This window comes from Sander lucioperca, chromosome 10, assembly GCF_008315115.2.
Source record: "Sander lucioperca isolate FBNREF2018 chromosome 10, SLUC_FBN_1.2, whole genome shotgun sequence".
NCBI lineage: Eukaryota > Metazoa > Chordata > Actinopteri > Perciformes > Percidae > Sander > Sander lucioperca.
Window position 1 is genome coordinate 22,083,396 of NC_050182.1, and position 23,560 is coordinate 22,106,955.

General features: G+C 41.1%; 1 protein-coding gene across 1 annotated transcript in view; it reads left to right on the top strand.

Annotated features, from left to right (window-relative positions):
* Positions 1–23,560, top strand: part of LOC116066554 (proprotein convertase subtilisin/kexin type 4-like) — a 238,799-nt gene that overhangs the window by 135,928 nt on the left and 79,311 nt on the right. The window contains 6 exon segments of the mRNA XM_031322680.2: positions 32–69; positions 1,345–1,424; positions 2,958–3,046; positions 6,513–6,685; positions 7,682–7,897; positions 9,185–9,288. Of these exon segments, the coding sequence (XP_031178540.1) occupies positions 32–69; positions 1,345–1,424; positions 2,958–3,046; positions 6,513–6,685; positions 7,682–7,897; positions 9,185–9,288 (700 nt within the window).

A 23,560-nucleotide genomic window follows, 5' to 3' on the forward strand; every position in this document is an offset into this window, starting at 1 on the left:
TTTTGTTTTGTTTTTTTGTTGTCATTTTCAGGTGTAGATCACACAAACAAGGACCTGAAGAAAAACTTTGTAAGTAAACCCAAAATGAGATGTTTGAACAATAACTGATCTCCGTTAAATGTTATTTAAGCCGGGCAGCAAAATATTACCATTCTAGTAGTCTCGCATTGCCAGACCTTCCTCCACAGCGCTGCGGAGGAGGGTCTGGCTAGTCCACACAGCATTCTGGGATGGGAGAAACATGTGCTCTGGTTTATTGGCATTTCTTTAAACCGATCACAATCGTCATGGGTGGCCCTAAGCACAACGGCGCCTCTGCAAAATTGTCTCAGGAAGGAACTTGTTTTGGTGGAACGTGTACGTTCAAAAGTAGTTTTAGTTGTGCAACAGAAAACTCAGATTGGACAGATAGTCTAGCTAGCTGTCTGGATTTACCCTGCAGAGATCTGAGGAGCAGTTAACCATAGTCCTCACAAATCCACCGGAGGTTAGAATGCCAACACAAAGAAAGAGGAAGGTAATGGACATCCGGCCGAAAAGAGGGACATCGGGCAGAATTTCCGGCGGCACCGGAGCAATCCCGGAAGTGGAACATTGTCTATATAGACTACCATTCTAGTGATCTCATGTACAGTACTGTAGATCTCAGGGATCAGTATGCAATGTCATTTCTAATTCAGTTTTATTTTTATGAAGTCATAGTTTCCCATCAGTCCTGTTTGGTTACACAAACATGCTTGGATTTTCATTAGACCGAAATCTGTGTATTGTCTTTCTTTTAAACTGCCCAACTTCTATATTACTTAAAAAAAACAACCTGAGACAATAAAACATTTGTATAGTGATAAAGCTGTTCTATCCTGTCAGGCTGGTGTTACACTGGCTAGCCATAAAGCATATGTGGAGTGGCAGTGCTGTTTGCTCCTGCCTTGTCATTTATAATCCTATAGGCAGTTTGAAGCACACAGGCCAACTTGTGCTTTGTCAGAGCAGATTGTCTGGCATGGATAAGCCTGGCTGGAGAGAGATAATAATTGCTCTTGTACGGTTTGCTGCCAAGACATCCTACTCCCCGTTATGCCTATGTACACTGGCAAACAAGTCATTCAAACATGTTCACTTTTTATGAGGCACACATAAACCACACAGATAGAGTCACAGGCATCTTCTCAGTGACAGTGATTGCCGTCAGTCAGGAGAAAAATGTTGTCAGACTAATTCAAGTGCCAGTATCACGAGCTTTTCATGGGATTCCTTCATTTCCTGTCATGTCACTGTGATTTTGTGCATCAAGTGTTCCATTGTGTTACACTATGTTCCATTTGTTTTCTGTCTGGATTGCAGGAGGCTCTCGCCAGTTTTGACCTGCGTTCTTCACACGGCCTGTCTCATGATCCCATGCCTGTCAGAGATGAGGAGAATAGGTAATGACTGTTGTCCCACCTTTCTTGGGAGAGTCAATGAACAGACCGATTTAAAAGTGCTCTAAGCTATGTTGGGTGATGTCACTTCTTGTTGACGTTCAAAGTATTTTCAAACAAAACGGAGGCTAGCTCGCCCCTCCCTCCTCCTCATCCCGTCCCCTCCCCCTCCCTTCCGTGCTTCCGCGCACTGACCCCCCCCCAACCCCACCCCCAAATCCTTCTTGTCGGTTATTGGCTGGAACACTGTTTGTTAGGTTTCGTGGTGCAGGTTGGCACAGTTTTTTTTACAGTGTGTTCAGGGGACAGGCAGCTCACGGATAGTGAGGAGATGTTTGCTGTATGTGACAAAAAATGTTGTAGTCTTAAAAGAAACGTGTGACATCGCTTAGAGCACCTTTAATTAGCCTGTCTAAAACCAAAAACCCAAAAGAGAAAGTGTAAGAATGGATTAAACACTGTATTTATCTGCTCTAAAGTAAGATGCAAACATTTGCATGTCCAGGCTAACTAACTTACAGCAGTAACCGAACCCAGTGTTAGGCCACGAAGCATTCCATTAGCTAACTGCAATTTGTGGGGTTACAGGTTACGTTTTTTTAAAAGCCCCATTCATGATGCCATATCCACTGTGTAGTTTTTCCTCGGTGTGGAAGCTGGTCAACTATTTCTGACTAGAGTTTAGGCTAATGTTAGCGGTTCTTTTTATTGGATATGGGGTAGTTTACATTCCAGCAACACAGATAAAAAGTTCACGTTTATGGTTCATAACTTTGCATTTTGAACTAAGTTCACAGTCCCAAAAAATGAACTAGTTCATGTTCTATTTCTTCTGACGTTCGGTCCGGTTTGGCCGTGGTTTTACAGAACAGGTGTTGTGTTGAAGTCTGTTCCCCGGTCAAAATAGATGGATTATCTTCAGTAACCGGGTCATGATTTCTGAAAAGACAAGTTGCTGTTGAGTTTTTCAAATGTATTTTTTGGGGCGCTTTGAGCACCGAGTCATCTAGTTCTATTATATTGGAGAGAAGGCAGACACCTCTACGGCCAATATCTCCAACACTGGGCAACTCACAGCAAAACTATCTAGATTGATAAATAGCTCTACAGATGAGAGGAAAAAAATATATTTTTTGATTTGGGGGTGAACTGTCTTTTTACGAATGGTAAATTTGCCCACTGAAGGATTTTGTACTCTCACAATGTAATATTACAAAAGTATGTTAAAATATGTTATAAACATTTAGAAAATGAAGTAAATAAACAGCAACATATGTGAGGTGTTGAGCAAAAATTTAATAATTTCAGTGCTGTGTATGAACAGGGAATCAGCTGCAGAATGTTTCCCTTGGTTTGAGCTGCAGTTTCCAGTATCTTGGTGTTTGCCTGTACCAGTCTTAAAATCAGAATGTACTGTATGTAATTGTCTATCCAGGCTTAATTTGGGGTGTGCTCAGGTCAGCACATCCAACACAAAGATCTCACATCTCTGCATATTGAGACTCTCGCTGTCATCTTATTCCCCCTCTGTTTCAGTCACGGTACCCGATGTGCAGGGGAAGTTGCCATGGAGGCCAACAACTCCTACTGCGGTGTGGGCATCGCCTTCAATGCCAGGATCGGAGGTGAGGAAAACAATACAGGCTTATCAAGACAGTGGGAGGCAGTGCATTGTGGGTGTGCTGCAGTGGCCAAGACATGGCATTTTCAAAAACGCTTGTCGAGGGCCACTAATTTCTTTTAAAGTAGTCACTATTGTGTGATAATGCAAAAATAAAATGCATAGACAAGTCAATTTCCATTTGGAATATACTATGAAGCACCTACAATCTATACAACAAATGCTTAACACGAGCGTTATCTTCAATAATAACAAGGTGGATTCGTTTGTGAGGGACAGTGTAGCTTTCTGAATTGATGTAAACAAAAAATGTAATAAAGAGGCAGATGACCAACTAATCAATTTTTCACCTTTCAATTCCTGAAGTTGATAAAATAAGATTTTTGACAGCATGCCTTGAACCCATATTGAACCTTGAACCTTTCTTTTTTTTCCCTCAGAAAACAGTTAAACAACATGCATTTAATTTATTGAAAAATGTACAATTCAAACACAGTTTTGGGATGACTAGTCCAAACATTTTGTTTTGTTTTGTGTTAAATCATAAAAAAGAAGACAAAACGAAGCCTTTTACAACTTGGTATGACATTGCAAATGAAAGGGCTAGTGCCATATTTGGCTTGGATGAAAATTAACATGTTACATGCCTGTTGGTTGTAAGTATCCTAAAAAAGAAACGGCAGAATCATTTTGTCTGTTAGTGCCAAATCACAGCTGAAAATAGCCTCATCAACTGTGGAGCAAAATGTCTGTTTGAAAGCCTTTAAGATGAAGCTTTAGAAAATTGAAGTGATCCTGAAAATTTCTTGATAAAGCAAAAGACTGAGAGCATGTCATTTATTTTGTGTGAATGTATGCTTTGGGTTTGTGTGACAGCAACAGACTACACGGTGACTGGCTGCTACTGAGCCGTGCTGACCCTATTTAACAGCTCATTTTTTAGAGGGAGCTTCAGTAATGGTTTTTTTAGTGTTGGTTGTAACATGGGCGAGGGATGAATGAACCGAATACACAAGATAGCCCTTTTTCTGATGTGAAATCAAAGTTTTATTTTTTTTTATAGGATACTCTAAGAGTTCTATAAACCACAAGTTAATGAGGAGTACATGATATGTTTGAGTAAAAGAAATGTCCCACAGCACTCAGATCTGAACACAGCCGTATGAACGCTCAGCTGGTGGCGTTATCAGCACCAAACATGGAGCATGAATAGAGGAATCCCTCGGTTGAACTCTGACATTTGAACTCAGCTCTGTGATCTTTAACCCTTGAGCCTTCCTCATTTGTCAGCAGCTGATGAGAGCCTTGCAGAATTGACAAAAAGAGGGGAAAGGCAAGACCAGGAATCTCTTTCCAAAGTTAGTCTTAATTTCACCTTGCTGAGTCTATTTGATCCCGACTCGTAAACAGAGTCTGGCACACAGGAGATGAAGGTGCGAGACCCAAATGAAAGATGCATGTCGAACTACTGGGTGCTGTGGAGACTCGTGCTTGCTGTTTCACAATGAGGATTTACTGAGCTTTACCTCTACTGTTTGGGAAATGTGCTTGGAATTCTCATTGAATTTATGTGCTGCTGCTGTTAGATTTGATGTTGTTTTAAAAGTATACTGTACACTACGTGAATGTGATGAAGCAATAGAGAGAAGACAAGTTATGCATGATGAATCGGCTTGAATGGACGTATGTTTGTCATTTGAAAAAATTTTGATACATGGTGAGCAGAATATATTAAGACAATAAGAAGAAACATATAATCACCATTCAAACTCATCTGAGAACGCTCTTCAGTGGAAACTCACAATTACATTTCATGTGAAATCCCCCTCAATGTAATTTCTTTAGAAAAAGGAAATTTGGACTGGACATAAATGTCTGAAATGATATGACTACATGGAAATGTATTGTGTTTAACAAAGCAAATATTAATACTATATCATTTGATTTATATTTATTTTTTGTTTGGGGAGTCTGTGTGGTGCAGATTGTGTGCGATTTTTAGCATTAGCAGCTAATTGGCCACATTAAAGTGGTTATAATCAGTATTTTTATTATTATTATATATTTTTATTATTTGTATTAATTATAAGTAAATTATCACCTCACTCTAAAGTCCATTGGAGGAATATCTTTGATAATGCTAAGGGGAGGGGAGTTGGTAGGGACCAAAACAGAGCTATAAGGAGAGTGAGGGCCAGATGTAATAACGCTTTTGCGCCCACTTCAGGCATATTTGTTTTGCAAAGTGCGCGTAAAAGCATGGCGAGGTACGTACAAACAGGCTGCACTGAGGTAAAAGCTCAGACTGCCTGTCACAGGGACTGACTGAGAGCAAATGTACGTACATCTGGCCCTGAATGTTTTTGATGACGTACAGTACATTCATCAGAAACACGGCTACAAATGAATGCTAATGTTGCCCTGATTCTGCTGGATGTGTAGATATGCAACTGTTTGCTAATAAGTTCAAATGAAAAGGTGTAATACTTCAGTGTTGTGTTTACAGCAAGTGGCCAATCACTCTGTTGGAGCACATATCTCACACTTTTGGCTTGAGCCTGAACCGCTGCCTCTTTTTGTTGCAATTTTTCAGTAGTGGACTGACAAAACGTTACATAATGTGAAATAATCAATCATTCTAACCACCTGTTATGTGTATGCTACATATTGGGTCATTTTGGCTGCTATTCACAACTTTAGTACCATACTGTACTAAATCAGTGTGACACATTCTAGGCTCCCTGGAGGTGAATAGAAGAAAAATACTTAACCTCAGCTTTCTTTCACTGTAGTTATTCACTGATGTTAAAATATAACATTGCATGGCAAACTTGGCTGCTATGGCCGCAGTCATATTGCAAGTATTCCAAGCAGTATAGCCATTTCAATGTGTCATAAGCTTTTTTTATGTTCTATTTTATGTTTGTCACTGAGAGTTATGTTATCATACTGTATATATGTATATATACTGCATATGTGTATGCTATTTATGTATTTTATTATTATGTTATCATCAATAGATGGAAATACTTTCCTTTTTTTATGTTATGCATTGAAGAGTAAATTTATAATTTATTTTTATAATTTATAAAGTCTTTAACATACATCCAAACACTAATCTGCACTGCAGATCATTGGCAAATGAATGAGCTCTTTCTGACACCACTCCACAAGAAAATGAAAGCACAGATTATAAATCTGAGGGTGAGGGTGGATATTACATGTTTCTAAAAGGACTTTTGGTGACTGATAATCCAGTAAAACTTCAAAAGCCATTATGTCCAGGAATGTGATAGCTAGTCCCAGCTCTGTTACTATATTAACTGTGTGTTGTTGGCATATCACATTCACTTTTACAATGTAAAAACGCAGTCCTTGTGTGAAATAAATGCTCTTCCGGTACATTTTATGTTTTTTTCCACAAGCCTCCCTCCAAACTCTGATCTGTGTGACCTTTTGGATCCATCCAGGTATCCGCCTGTTGGACGGCTCCGTCACTGATGCCATGGAGGCCACAGCTCTGACCTTCAACATCCCCTTCATAGACATCTACGTCTGCAGTTGGGGCCCGCGGGACAACGGGGCCGCGATGGACGGGCCGCACAGCCTGACAGCGCAAGCCCTTCGGCTAGGAACTCACAAGGCACGGCTTTCATCTCCACGTTCACACTGCTGTCTGTCAGATGTTATGCAGACATCCACACTGTCAGTGCAGCTGAGATCGGAAGGACAAAATGTTTGGGATTATGTAGATGAGTTTAAATGCACACTTATTTATTTTCAAGACTTTACAAAATGACTGTCCATACCAAGTGTTTTGGATTAGAGTGGGATTTAGAAATAATTGAAAATTGGTCCAGTTTAAACTGTAAATAAGTTATCTTTCCACCAGTCGATGGGTGTTCTTTCCAACAGCATGAGCTTATTTGGGTGTTTTGAGATACAATCCTATTGTGTTAATATATTCCAAGCAATGGATGGATTAGTAGACATACTGTGCAGACATACTGTTCACTGGCACAGGGGCCAATGGTTCAAAGGGTCCCACCGCCCCTCATGAAGTGACAGTGACGGTTTGAATGACAGTTATTATGGTTTCTCAATTGAACGTCAAAAGTCATCTTTTACGTGTCTGAGCCCAGGGGCCCGTCTTATTATCCGTCCATGTTTAAGTGTATTCCAAATCGGACTCCTGACATTTTTTTTTGGTTTTCAGCTTTTGCGATATGTGCTTTATAGCTTTAGTTAACTTTTAGTTTCAGGTTTGATTTGTGTAATATGTGCTTGAGTATGAAAAAGCAGTGCGCTTACATTCTTTGTCATCCATATGATGCTGAAACTAACAGATTTCAGCATATCTAAAATATATCATAGCATATCAAAAAGATAACTTGCCCAACATTAGCGACTTTAAAAAAATATATTTTTCTTTGAATTGTGGCTTTTTTTTCTACACTAAGGAAACCTATTTTTCCTCCCTGTGATTGAGCCCTATGTAAATATACACAGTGTGATATACTGTATATTTTCATATGTGATATTTGACATGCTCTGCTGACCGCTAGATGGAAACATTCTTTATGCAATTCATCTTTTCACCCGCTCTCTCACGTTGACGTGCCTCTGTTTGTGTTATCAGGGCCGAGGTGGGAAGGGCAGCGTCTTTGTGTGGGCGGCAGGTAATGGTGGAATGCAGCGTGACCACTGCGGTGCCGACGGTTATGTTAACTCCATCTACACCATTGCCATCGGCGCTGTCTCTCAAACAGGGAAGCCCACCTTCTTCGGCGAGCCTTGCCCCGGTGTGATGGCCGTCACTCTGACAGGGGCCGGCATGGGAGGCCCACTACCTCTGGTTAGTGTGCATGTACCACCTCACAGATCTAACAACAGTGTTTATCATTAATGAGTGCATATATATGTGTGTGTGTGTGTGTGTGTGTGTGTGTGTGTGTGTGTGTGTGTGTGTGTGTGTGTGTGCGTGTGTGTGCGCAAGCAGCCCTGCTCTTTGGCTCCTGTGAGCTGTGAGAAGCCTGTTAAAGAGCAGCGACTGGTGTGATATTTTTAGAGGCCTGCCAAATGACCTAGGTGACTGCTGGGCGCAGACACACACATGCACGCACGCACACGCACACACAGAAGCAAACGAGTGTTAATTGGAGGTAAAGCATGGCTGTAGTGGCTGAGAAAAGGGAGAGGAAGAAGCCTAGGTGTTGATGGCGGAGGTAACAGTGAAAAGCTAGGAAGAAACGCAGTGCCAACTCCAGGGCTACAGAAACAGAAACAGGCCAATTTTATCCATGTGATATCACCTTTGTCTGCTTGGATGCCTGCTCTTTTCAGCCTCACATTAGCAGGTGGTCAGACTAGACACACATTTTTTTTTTAAATTATCATCACTGTAAAGCTGTGTTGACGTCTTATAATGTCTAATACAGTAGCTGCTAGGCGTGGGAGAAAAAAAATCAATCTATCGATGTATCGTGATTTTTATTTGTGACGATTTTTAAAATTGATTCTTTTCCCCAGAATTAATATTATTGTTATTTTCAAATTTTTACCAATGATTCACCTAAATATTTTACCTTTCACCTAAATAGTGTAATAAGGTACCGCTGCCAGCAAAACAGACCAAATACAGAAAATCCATGCTATGTACTTCTGTACAAATGAAATAAATGTCTGACTGACTGACTGACATGTGATGTGCATTCTTCTTAGAAAACAATTAGTTTTTAGAAATGTCTCATGATATATTGTCCCTAGAAGTGTATTATTCAACTTTAGTTTTTGTTAGAGAAGAAAAAGAAAATCGCAATACTCAATACTATCGAATCGCAATACCTCTAGAATCGCAATAAATGAAAATCGCAATACAAATTGAATCGGTGCCCATGTATCGTGAAAGAATCAAACCGGGACAAAAACATATCATCCCAGCACTAGTGGCTGCTACAGTGTGGGAACTCCACCGGCTGGATTTTCTGCAAAGCTGCATTCTTTTTCCAACAACCTCCCACAGAAATCCATTTCATCATTTCATTCATTTCAGCTCACATGCACCCATCGATTTACTCTATGAACTGATATGACATCTACATAGCTGTATCTTGTAACATATTTGGTTTGGTTGTCTCTCTAGGTCACTGTGACCAACATCGATGATGGCTGTGTAACACACTTTCCAGGAACATCCAGTGCAGCGCCGATCGCTGCAGGGATTCTGGCTCTTGCATTAGAAGTAAAGTGAGTGTCATACTACACAATGCTACAACAATGAATGTGATCCCCTATTGATTTTTGTAGGGACTCACTGTGTTGCTCAAGGACACTTCGGCAATGTGTTTGCTTACTGTCTGAGGGGCTTCAGTCCCCAACCCTGTTTCATATTTAGCATAGCATGTTAAAACCACATTCATTAAAAAAGGCTTTAATAGACAACACTATTTAAAACCATTCATTTACTAATGCCTTGGCCAAATCTAATAAATAACTATGAAATTGTCGCTCTTAAATCCTCATTGATTATTGTCATTGTAAAAATATTCAACTTCAATATAAAACCTGAGTATCCCTGTTCTCGTTAATTACAACAAGCACAGGCAATTGCAAATATCAATACAATAAAATATATGACATACATGACCTCTGGGTGGAAGGCCTTGCTGGATGTCATCACTTTTACCCTCTTTTCTTAGAAATAATCCACTTCTGGATGTTTGTTATATAACTGTGGCGAGTCTTTTATAATGGGCTGACAGATCAGGTTGTCATTGTCCTCCACCATTTCCTATTTTTTCTTCTTCATCAACTTTAATATCAACCCATTTCTTTTCTACCTGAGCCACAGTCCGTATTTAAGGGGACACTACATCACCGCATCAGTTTTTGCAGCTCAAGCCTTCTTTTTTTTTTTTTACCATCGTCACTCCCAAGGAAACATTTCGGAAAAGTGTGCCTTTTCTGGCTTCCACCCTAGACACTGTTGTTTAAATTCCTTCAGTCGTGAAAGTCTTTTGCTTTTCTAAATTGGGGGCCATGCTTGTCTCTCACAACAACTTCACCGCCTCCAGGCAAACGTATTTCCTTTAGAGGATGGATACCCAAACCAAGCCTGACGGGACCCGACAGACCCGACGGGCTGGGTTCGGACAGATATTTAGAAATGCTGTTCGTGTTCGGGTCGGGCTCGGTCACATAAGGCATTGAACATTTTAAATTTAAAAAAGCTTATTATTTAGGTACGCGCCTGTGTTAACGTGCGCTTGTTGCCCCGTGTGCGCTGATGCGCTCATCTGTTGACATTTCTGAATGCCTTCCTACAAACGTACATGTGTCATTAGTATGAGAAAAAAAATGAGATTTTAACTGGCTCGGGCCGTGCTCAGTTACTGCTCTGTCGGACGGAGGTCGGGCTCGGACAGAAAAATGCGGCCCGATCTAATTTCCGTATATGGAGAAATGGGTGTGTGGCAGTTTGGAGACAGTTGAAAACACTTCTGACCTGTTTTGGTTTGGAATCTGCGGGGATGTGCTGCAATCTCAACGGTCGCAAACGGAGACCATTGGCAACACCAACATTGATGCCAATGTTTCACCGCCTGATTGGGTCGTGACATCTCGGTCTCTGAGACTAAGCTACTATTGTTACCATGGCAACTACCAGTATAGACCCTTTGCAAACACATGACCACGACCACGTGACGACACCATGACGGACAGCAGAATCACCGGAAGCACAAGCTAAACAGTGTAGTAGACGAGCGGAAAGTTTCATTAGTTTCAATCAGTTTAAAATAAATAACACTAAATAAACTGTAATAATAATACTATCTTCTTCTTTATGGCTTCTTCTATTGAACAACAAGTTGTCGTGCTGTTATCGGTCGAGGTAGGGCATCTGGTAGGTGCTCACAAAGAGCAGTATTTGGAGAAGTTGGAGATCGCAGGATTGGATACCGACCCTTACCTTCTTCCTCCCTCCGTTTTCACGGACCTCATTAAATCGCCGAGTCTGCCCGACTTCAGTCCACACGATCTGTACCACTATGTGGTAAACGGGATATCCCCATACACTGGTGCTGATCTCAAAGCGTTTAAAAGTCTTACCAGTTCTTTCTAATGGATGCCTGAACGCATCCCAGCTCTGGGAAGTGCAGTCATTAATTGTCTATCACACGTTAATCCATGCAGTAAATCACGGAGTGTATATGATCAGTAGTAACCACACATAATTGTAACATCTAGCCATCTTCTTATATGTGATTATATTCGCTGTAGCCTATTATATTATAGATTTGACCGGTGGATATTATGACCGGTGGATATTATGACCGGTGGATATTACGACGCGATGGGCAGCAGCTAGCGAGCAGGCCAAAGCTGGCAGCTAGCTGGTCGGCTAGCTGGGGTAGGAGCTCCGCAGACCCGCATTTAACTCGGTTTTTTTGGCCTTTTTGAAGCTAGTTTCCGTGCCATGGCATCTTTAATTTAACCAATATTTTTTGTATGTGTGTTAAGTTAAATGATCAAGGGAACCGCTTTCTTTTTGGGATATGTAGGTCAGTGAATAACCGATGATAGTTATGTGGGTCATCATCGGGTAGAGCTGTTTGTAGGAACAGCTGGTTAGCACGGCAGCTAGCTGGTTGAGGATAATTGTATTATTATTTATCAGTCATTTAAAACAGAAAGGCAATACATACACATGCTTGTGTTGGTGAGGATTACTCTGCAGATTGTGTATGTGAGAACACAAACGAACACGTACGCGTTTGGCTTGCCGTCCGTCTACAGCATAGCTCTTCCGCCGTCCGTCATGGCGTTCATAATTCGCGCGAGTAGAGCGTGACGTCACGTGCAAAGGGTCTATACATGCTACCTCCTGTTCATGCCCAGTATACGAGAATGTTGATGAGAGATGCGGTTTGGGCGTTACAGTTTAAACGGAGTTTAGTTCTTCTACCGGAGCTAAAAAACACGTGTGCACGAAAATCGCTTTTGGCTCAACACTCTGCTTAAAAACCAAAACGTAGCAGTGTAAATGTAGCCATAATGGATGTACATTGTTGAGATAAAGCCTGACATCCAACGCATCTCCCACGTGGCAGATGTTCCTCCGCTCTCGCTATCTCCGCTATGTAGGCTTAGCGCCGCTCAGGACAGTTGTGATTGGTTTAAAGAAATACAAACAAGCCAGAGCATTTCCCCCCTATCCCAGAATACATAGGCAGTGGACCATACTGCACCGCTGACACAGTGCTGGGGAGAAACATCTGGCAATGCAAGACTAGAATGATTCTGATTCACTTACATACGCACGGTGGTAAGAACAAAATTGACACGTGTCGTGAATGTGTCTGTAATTTTGTGTGCGCACTTATTTTATGCGCAAAATAGTAACATTTCTACGGACATATTAGTCAGTGACGCCGCCTGTGAGACAGAGAGACAGAGAGAGAGAGAGAGAGAGAGAGAGAGAGAGAGAGAGAGACAATGCTTTATTATTTTGTCATGACTGACATGACAATTGCTCAATTAAATTATTGAAGATTCTTTTTCTGTCAATTGACTTGCCAGGTAATATAGTAATAATTAAAAGAGAGACACTAAAAGAGACTGTTGAAAGAATTCTTCCATTAAAATTCTGCACCTTGCGCCTCTGAGCTGTACCTCGTCTCTCCTCCCCATTTCCCCTTCTCTCTGTTTGTTTTCTTAGTCCCTCCTTTGATGTGGATCATCTTCAGATCCCACCGCTTTCTTTCTGTGTCTGTCTGAATCTGCAAATATGTCTCCTTGCTCCTTTTTTTGCTTCTTCTCTCCCTCCTTTGTCTCGTCTGCAACTTCCTACCATTTCCCGAGCCCCCTTCTTTTTTTTTTTCTTCATCCCTCTCCACTCGCCAGCTGTCGGTGTGGCCTCGGGCCGGGTGTTTTGTGGCGGTATCAGCGGCGTCTACGCCTCATTCATGTTATGGATGGTACTAGAGGCTGGCTTTACTGCTCCAGCTGTCATGCCACTGCGTCACAGTCTCAGTCGCTTGGCTGTAAAATGGAGCGCGGGTCCCCTGGGCGAGGCGACTCCCAGGACATTACTGTTAAAGGCTTTGTCGTGACCCGCTGCTACTGACTAAACTATATATCACCTCCCTCTCGCTCAGATCCGGCAGCATTCTGCTCACGTCTTTATGGAGCCGGGTTTCTCTCCCTCTGTCTGTATATCTTTCTGGGTCTTTCTCTCTCTCTCTCTTTCTCTGTTTCTCACACTTGCTCATTCTGTGTCTCGCTCTTTCTCCCCACATTTCACACAAACACACTCGCTCATATATTCTGCCATTCTCTCCTTCCCTTATGCAAACCTAGAGTCCCCCCCACCCCCACCTCCCCCTCTGATCCCATTCATCAGAAACAACCTGCCTCATATATAGCATCCACAAGCACTGAAACAAATGTATATACAGTAACAGTACAGACATGAGGGTACATTTAATAAATATCTTTGGGATTACCGATGTAATCCCTCTGTCAATCACACGATTATCTCCACCTCGATTTTCTCTTCATGCAACTACACTCTTCAGCTTTTCTGTGTCTAATTAAAAATGCTCAAACTTTTCTTGCAATCTCTTGTGTTATCTTTGTTAACTCTTGTGTTGTCTTCCTGCCGACTTGTTGTCCTCCCGGGTCAAAAATGTACACTTTTTTTCTGTGCTTTTTTTTCACCAGTAAAACCAACTTATTACCCAGTTATTATTATTTACACGTTTTACACTTTTTTGGGAAACTAATAGTCAATAAACTTCATTTATATGAAACCTATCTAACGTTTGAGTTAAAATGCTGCAATTATGACTAATAGTTAACATCAGGGGAATTTATGTTGGAGTTTAGTCAGGATACTGTTTTAAAACCATATCAGTTGTTTTTTTCAAATGCTATAAAATTGTAGTGAACTGATCCTTCATTTCATGTGCGAAGAGCGTTGAATGGAACTATCCGTGTTGTTTTTTTGGGAAATTAGGTTGAAAGAAACCCAAAATGTCTGATTTAATATCAAATTTGACCCTAGGAGGGTTAATTCATCAACAAATGTGAGCAAATTGGAAAAATGCATTTACTAGATGTTTATGGAATTGCTTGAAAAAGAATCATATTTGTCATTCCTGATGTGATATGATATCATGGTTTTCTGCTGGGAACGGTTGATATTGCAGGATACGATGCTGATATAAAATGGCAGAGAGCCTAAATGGGCGTACAGTGTAGTCGTCTATGTTATCAGGATACCCTTCAGTGTTTTGCTGCCCTGACAGTGTCAGAGTGTCACTGTCTGTCTCGCTGACAGTGTTGGCCCGTCTGTCTGTGATTCCATTTGTCTCCATCCATCCGTCTTGACGCCTGTCCAACAAGCCATCAGGGTAAATCAATTCTTCGCTCGTCCCGTTTGTCAGTCTGTCTCTGACTGTTTGTTTGCTCACTCTATCACCGTGTCAGCCTCTCTGTCACTTTATGTTTCTTTCATTCATTCATTCATCCACTCTATCCATTTGCTCGGAGGGAGCTGAACTATTGATTTTACTGTGATTCCACCTCACGTTCTGGGATTTTTACACCTGCTTAGTTTATTTTGGCTTACCTGGAGAGGTGGATGGTCTCCTCCTAAACCCCACTCACCATGTGCTGTGATCAGGTGAACTATTTTGGGCCTTTCATTCAATCACACAGTAGCAGTAAAAACCCTATCTATTTACAGGAGATATCAGAAGTCATCCTCTCTGGCTCTAGTGCTCCATGCTGTGAGTGATAATGGGCCACTTATATTATCCAAAGTAAAATGACTCTTCTTTGTCAATACAGGTTGGAAATGGATTTGATTGTATGGCCTCTCAATTCTTATATCAATGTAAAAAATATGACAAATGAACTTTATAAAGCAGTGGTTTATATGTGGAACTCATAAAGGTGAGGGTGGTTTTGCTTTGTACAGTCACACACAAAACTGCCAAAATAAAGTTTTATATATATATATATATATATATATATATATATATATATATATATATATATATATATACATACACAAGTATTAAAGGAGCAGTTTGGGATTTAGTGGCATCTAGAGGTGAGGTTTCAGATTGCAACGGACTGAATACCCCTCCGCTTGTTGACAATAAGAGAACCTACGGTGGCCTGCAGGGTTCAGATAGGAGGTGACATGCACCGCGATACGCCACAATGTTAATTTTTGCTCAAGCAGTAGCCTGGCTGATCACACCAGAAGCACAGTTTTCTATGCAGGTCAACAAGCAGTTCTGCTCTCACCCCCACTCCTCCCTCTCTCTCTCTCTCCCTCTCTCTCTCTTTCTCTCTCTTTTAGAAATGTTGAGATTTCAAAATTGCATCTTGTGGTGGGTGAAAATCGAGGCACTCCAAAGCAAAAATCTGAACTCTAATGTTAAAATTTTCACACACACATGTGAGCTGAATTTGAAGTTCAGAAAGAAAAAGAAAAAACACGATACTTTGGAAAAAATCTGAACTTGTACATTGAAATTTTCACACAGAGAAAATATTCACACACCCATGTTCTTAGGTCACAGAAACATTTTTCACAAATGTTTAAATTGATGTTTACATAAATACAAAAATACAGCTACCCACATTTTACTCATATTCATTTTTTTGAGTCCAGTTTGCATTATAATGACAAGTCAGTTATAACTTCTTGAATCAGTCACTGCAACTTCACATGTGCTTTTTTCGCATAATAAAGTAGCAAATCTGCCTGCCAAGCTTCCATGCTACACTAAATGAACCCTCTTGTGGCGATAGCAGCCCTTCTCTGCTCGCTCAGAGCTCCACAGCCTACAGTATGTCCTACAGCTACAAAATTTGATTTGTTTTTTTATCGCAAGAAGTGTTGCAAAGGTCAAAGCGCGCAGCAATTTGTGATGCAAGAGAGCACATGCAAAGTTGCAGTGACCGATTCGAGAAGTTGTAATCACTGAGTTGTATTTACTAGCTCTCGTGTTTTTTTTAGGGCTGTCAAAATAAGGCGTTAATTTCGATTAATTAATCTGAGAAAAAATAATGCGTTAAAAAAAATAACGCAGATTAATCTATTCCATATTGAGGTTTGACCCGGAGCCATTCTAGCCACCATTGGACTGTAAAATGAAGGAGGGAGACGAGAATGTGCTGCCTGGATCATTAACTGGAACATTTACTTGTAAAAATCTTCTTCCTGCCAACCCTGGCTACCGATATCTGGTGCCACTGATATGTCTGCTCTTCTCTCTGATGCTCTGAAACAGACGATACAGGCAACACAAACACTGCTGCATGTGACGCTAGTTAACACTATACTCAACAGCAGCTAACGTTAGCCTACCGCTAGCTAGTTAACACTATACTCGACAGCAGCTAACGTTAGCCTACCGCTAGCTAGTTAACACTACACTCAACAGCAGCTAACGTTAGCCTACCGCTAGCTAGTTAACACTATACTCAACAGCAGCTAACGTTAGCCTACTGCTAGCTAGTCAACACTACACTCAACAGCAGCTAACGTTAGCCTACCGCTAGCTAGTTAACACTACACTCGACAGCAGCTAACGTTAGCCTATCGCTAGCTAGTAGCTGGATTAAACACGGTTACAATGCTGACAGCTAACGCTACACGGTGTAAAGTGTGACTGTGTTTTACTGTAGAGGATTCAACACCTGATGTAACAATCTGCAGCTGCAGTCGGAAAAAAAACACAGATGGTGCGTTCAATGAAACTGGTAAACTACAACCTCATGGTGCATTTGAAGTTATTGTAAATGTCCTTTTCCCATCTGGTGGTTGTTTTTGTCGTTCAACAGCAATTTACTAGTGAAATAAGTTATTGTTATTGTTATACATTATTATTAAATCATTTAATTTTGACCATATGGCCTTAGCAATAAACAAGCCGTTCTTTAATGTCACCAACTGTTGTTTAGTACCCTTTTTTGTCTTTTCTTTCTTCTTTCTTAAATCCTACGCACTGCCCCTTTAAGTTATCTACAGAATATGACAATTTCAGCTTGGGGCTATCAACAGCATAAAAGTCATGTAGTGCATCTGTACACACAGTTCTATAATCATTGATTTACTTCCCTCCTCCCACTTTCTCTCTTTCTGCCTGTGTCCATTGAATTGAATAAGAGAAATAATGTGTAAAACGTTCTCTGTAGGGAGTTAAGGAGTAATCAGCCAGTGATTTCAATGGAGAGAGAGTACACGGAAAAGTGAATCCACTCGCTCTAATTGTTCTTAACTCAAACACATGCGTGCCAGACGTACACACACACGTACACACACACACACACACACACACACACACACACACACACACACACACACACACACACACACACACACACACACTCGTCCTCAGTGAGGGCTTCTCCTGCGCTGATGTCTTTGATTTGAAATGCATTGAAGGTCACTGGCTTGCATGACCTCGCACAAAAGAACATTGGCTATATATGACTTATATGTGATGATACTGATATTAACATAACTGTGAAACGATCTTTGGCATTTTCGAGCATGCCTTTTTTACATTAGCTAATGTAGCACCTGTGTAATGTATGATTCAACAGCTTTCTGTTGACGTTTTCTGCTTTGTTATAATTTGCTATACCTAACCCAATCCTCTAACAAAAAAACTGTTATAATTACATATTTAGGGCAGGGGGGAGATGTCTGTGCCCTTCACTGAAATCTGAGACTCAAACGTATTCCAGGCAAGCTTGACTAGGTACGTCTCTAATCTAAAAAAAACAATCGCTGTCTCATACGCAATAGCCAGCAAAGAAACCTGAAACCTCCAGCGCAGAGCGAGCTGTCAGTACAGATATTACAAATATTGATGTATGTTTAAATGGACTTTTTCAAGCCACCAAATTACAAATATTCAAACATGAACTGAATCAATTTTCTCTCCCCCGATATCTCCGACCCAGAATCAGGGTACTGATCTGATACCAGCACTCTTTTTCCAAAATGTAAAATCTATAAACCTCGCAGTGTCAAACTAATTTAAATATGTGTAGCCTAAGCTAACGTGAGGCCGTAGACAGTTTATGAAATTGTGTGATTACAGTATTCATAACACAACACATTAGTACTTTTACTTAAGTAAAGGATCTGAATACTTCTTCCACCGCTGGCGAGGACGATAACACAGAAACATCAGTAGTATTTCAAAAGAAGCTGGTTGGTCACACAAACGCGCGCACACACACGCACACACATAAATATACACACATTAAATACATTCATAATGTACAGATCCAAACTACCCATCATACAAACAGACACACACACGCACACACAAACACACACACACACACGGGTGCTTGTGTACACATGTACTCATTAACCAGAGGAATCAGGGCTACGCTGGTGGAGTGTATTTAAAGGAGATTGCAGGCATGCAGTTATTGGACTTGGCCTAATTGATAAAGCCATTAGTAACACTTGTTGAGATAACATGGGAGGAATCTCAGTCTGCTCACAGTCACTCCAAATGGGTTCACTTAGGCTTAGAGTGCAGCACATTAAGAGAAGATTACAGAGCGATGTGGAACGTCTTACCAGCCCATGCCTCGCTACTGTGAGATTAATAGAGACAAAGTAAGGACAGAGACTAAGGACAGAGACGGAGAGAACATTGGACTCTGACACTCCACAGGGTGTGTGTGTGTGTGTGTGTGTGTGTGTGTGTGTGTGTGCGCGTGTGTGGATAGTTGTGCAGCAGTTGGTGTTCTGTCCATCTACATGTGTTTTTGTGCAGTTACGACACAGTGGGTGATATGCCGTCTTATGAAAATGTGTGTGTGTGTGTGTGTGCATGTGCTTTTGCTTCTACTGTGTGTGTTTGTCTCTACATGGGGGTGTTTCTGTGCTCCTCTGTAACTGTATATCCACCTGTGTGTTAGTTTCTCTGCCTTTCAACTAAAGCTGCGGTGTGGCTCAGCAGAAGATTTTAACACAAAGTGTCCAAGCAGAAGATGTGCTTCCTGGGATGAGGCAGTGGGGTTTAAACTGCTGCTTGTCTTGTACTAACACATTATATCCTGCTGACTAACGAGCTTGACTGTTACATCTCCTTCAGTTTCTGGTAAAATAAAAAATAGATGAACAAGAAAATCGGACATGCTGAGCTTCAGGAAAGCAAGCATTTGGGGGAATGCAAATGCATCAATCTCTTGTGGCTGCAAATATGTCCTAATACATGATGGAGTGTAGACTATTACTGATGTTTGAGTTGAAGTTGATGTTGGCTCTTTTTTGATGCTAGTCTCCATGTTTAAATGGACTTTTTCAAGCCACCAAATTACAAATATTCAAACATGAACTAAATCAGTTTTCTCTCCCCCGATATCTCCGACCCAAACTTAAGGTACTGATCTGATACCAGCACTCTTTTTCCAAAATGTAAACTATAAACCTCGCAGTGTCAAACTAATTAAAATATGTGTAGCCTAAGCTAACGTGAGGCCGTAACTACAATAACTAAACACTTCTTAACTGTAAGTGAAGACACTCATACATCATGCTTTTTAGGCTTGTACACATTTTATTTGTATTGTTTAGAAGGTTTATGAAATTGTGTGATTACAGTATTCATAACACGACGCATTAGTACTTTTACTTAAGTAAAGGATCTGAATACTTCTTCCACCACTGGCGAAGACAGTAACACAGAATCATCAGAGTATTTCAAAAGAAGCTGGTTGGTCACACACACACACACACACACACACACACACACACACACACACACACACACACACACACACACACATAAATATACACACATTAAATACATTCATAATGTACAGATCCAAACTGTCCATCATACAAACAGACACACACACACACACACACACACACACACACACACACACACACACACATACACACTATAATTGCTCTGCCTCTTTCTGTTGTTTCTATTGTTGTTTTATTTTTATTTTATTTTTTTTTTTTTTTTTGCTGCTTTTAAATGTCTTATGTATCCCTGTATGGTGTCCTTGAGTGCCGAGAAAGGCGCCTTTAAATAAAATGTATTATTATTATTATTATTATTATTATTATTATATCCACAACATTCCACTTCCGGGATTGCTCCAGTGCCGCCAGAAATTCTGCCAGATGTCATTCACTGCGGCCGGATGTCCGTCCCCTTCCTCTTTCTTTGTGTTGGCGTTCTAAACTCTGGTGGATGTCTGAGGACTATGGTTAACTGCTCCTCAGATCTCTGCAGGGTAAATCCAGACAGCTAGCTAGACTATCTGTCCAATCTGAGTTTTCTGTTGCACGACTAAAACAACTTTTGAACGTACACATGTTCCACCAAAACAAGTTCCTTCCTGAGGCTATTTAGCAGAGGTAATGTGGCTCCGTCCGGCGCTTAGCACCGCCCAAGACGATTGTGATTGGTTTAAAGAAATGTCAATAAACCAGAGCACGTTTTCCTCCCATCCCAGAATGCTGTTTGTACTAGCCAGACCCTCCTCCACAGCGCTGTGGAGGAAGGTCTGGCAATGTAAGACTATTGTAACCGTGACTTCGACGGTACCCTTACCTTAATAAAGTCGTAATTTTTACCCAAACCAAACCAACCCTAACCCCAAACCTAACCCTAACAACATTACACAAACTTTAAACATAGCTTTGTCACTTCATAAAACATTTTACAGTAGTGATTTGTAACGGTTTCAGGAAGGCACTGACAAATAATGCCGTCCTGCCAATGGGTGCATCATCTCAGAAAACGCTTCTGTGTGTCATTCTAAAGGGCGGTTACAAACAACATATTTTTTGTCGTTTCATTTTGACTTGTTGGATCCAACGGATGAATCCCTACAAATATTATTGGCTCCATCTATGTATATACTATACTACTTATAATGGTCCAGTAAAACTCTGATTCTTACGGTAAAAACTGTAAGTAAAATAAATTGTGTTATTCAATCCAAATGTTTCATTAAAATCAATTTGAAATAGTATTGATGAATAATGAAATAAAAATGTTATCTAATGAACAGAACAGAAGGAGATGACATTGACTGGATGGTATCTGATTTGCAAAAGGCAATTACTGGAAAAAAACTGACTGATTCTCATCTTTTTTTTTTTTTACTATTGTATTCAAAAGAGTTATGTGGCTTGTGCTCCCTGAAGAATTTCATTTTCGATGGTTGTTTACCAGAAAGAAATGTGAGTGTGATGCTTCTAAATGATCGTGAGCTGACAGTGTTTCCCTCTGAGTCCTGATCTCTCCCTCTCTTTCTTCACCCCTCCATCTTTGTGTCCCCTCCATTGCCCATCTTGTGCGTTCTTTCCCCTGGGCTGGACACTTTGTCCTTGCACTCACTGTCTCCTCCTCCTCCTCTCTGCCTGGGCCTAGTGTGAGTGATAAATTATTTGTGGGCATGCTCTGAGGGCCCAGGGCTGCTCATTCCTGCACACAGAGGACTAGCATTGATCCGGCCTGTGGTTCAACTTAATTGGAAACCCAGTTACACCAGCTACAGACACACTCCGACACACACAAACACAGCGCACACTCATGGATGCACGAACATGCACTTCCAGACATGCCATGTACTCTAAAGCCGCCGCATTAATACACACATATGCACCATTGTACAGCAATACACCCGTGTATAGGTGCGTGGATATTACAAATGTCAGCATAATTATACAACACAGACACACGCAATTCCCACATGCATTCATGCATTAAAGTGTTACAGCATTAACATCTGCCAGCTACAGTAGGTATGTTTTATGATTAACATTGCACATATACAAACTGCCGTACATAATACAGTACTTTGCATACACATTTGCATACACAAGCCAGGAAGCGGAGTTTGCTTTCCGGTGAAAACCAAAGACTTTCACACAGGAAACGCGTGTTCGTTCCTCGGGAGTGTTTTGATCCAAACCACGACCTTTTTCCCAAACTTAACTAGTCATTTTGGTAGCTAAACTTAACTGTCGTCGCCGCATCCCGCTCACTTTTTGTCGGCTAACTTAAAGCTATAGTGCATAATTTCTGTCTCCCCCATGAGGAATGCTAAGTAATGACAACAACACTATCGACGCGTCCACATGATACAAGCCTTCTGTGATCGCGCACCACCCCCACCCCTACTCCACACAGTTGCTTGTAACCAAGGAGGAAACGGGATTAAAAAAACATGACGGACTCTTTATAAGCGGTAATTATCTTCGCTCGATTTTCTGCGTTCGTAAGTCGCCGGACGACACAGTCTTCTGAACATAGTCATGCTGAGAAATCCAGAGAGAGTTGTGTGGAGCTGATTAGCTTTGTAGCAACTCATTTGACAATGGCTTGAATGGAATGGACGTTCATTAATATCAAAAAGTCACGCACTAAAGCTTTAACTGTAATATCTTTTGAAACGACCGGCAGCTCGCTGTACCCTGTACCCGGCTTAAAGTCATCTTTTGTCAACTAAACTAGCAACTAGCAACTGCTGCTGATAGGACCGACTCACACATACAAACACACACACACTTCAACATTAAAACTCAGAAATTCACAAGTGCATGATCTGACACACAAGTAGATGGAATAACAACAACAAATCTCTACACACACACACACATACACACACACACACACACACACACACACACACACACACACACACACACACACACACACACACACACACACACACTTTATAGTCACTAAGCCTGCATTCTAAGCAGCACTAAAGAGGAGTAACAGTCCACAGTGGAGCAATATGAAGGCCCAGGGTTATCGATTGGACTGAGACACTGACTATCATACAGCTAATAGATTACATCAGACACATCGGAGCGGCTCAGTCAATGAGGCCTGATCCTATTAACTGGGGATTTGTAAACAGTTGTGTGCTCACTGTGACGGCTGCTGTGCTGCTTTGTGGGCCTTGGCGAGGGGATGAGCGCTGTGAGAGTCTGGAGGAGGCTCATTTATTGTTGCACTCTGTCCCAATCTCCTGTGAGCTGCAGCCCAGTTGTGTTCATGGGTGTGCTGGACAACATGTTTTAGTTGTATTGTCTTTGTAACAGTGATGTCAGTTCTATTCCTTCTGTTACTGTCGATCCTTCCGAGGTTCAAAGTGTTGTAGTGTTATTTCTTGCACCCATGAGTTGAATGTTTGTCCTTTGTCAGTGTTTTATTACTTCAGGTTTTGTGAGTCAACTGTCGGGAAGAAAGGAAGAAATCTGTCCAGTGTTTTCTAAGATACATTTCAGTTTAAGGACTGGGACGACAAGGATTTTAAAAAGTCCAGTTTTGGATGGAAATCAATTCATTTTAATGGAATCTATGTGGTCAGTGGATTTGGTAGCAGAGTGGAAGTGCAAATCTTTCACATTGAGTTCACCTTTGGTAACCATTCACGATAGTTAGCAATTGCAAGGACGTAGGTTTGCATATGGATATATGCAGAAATCTTG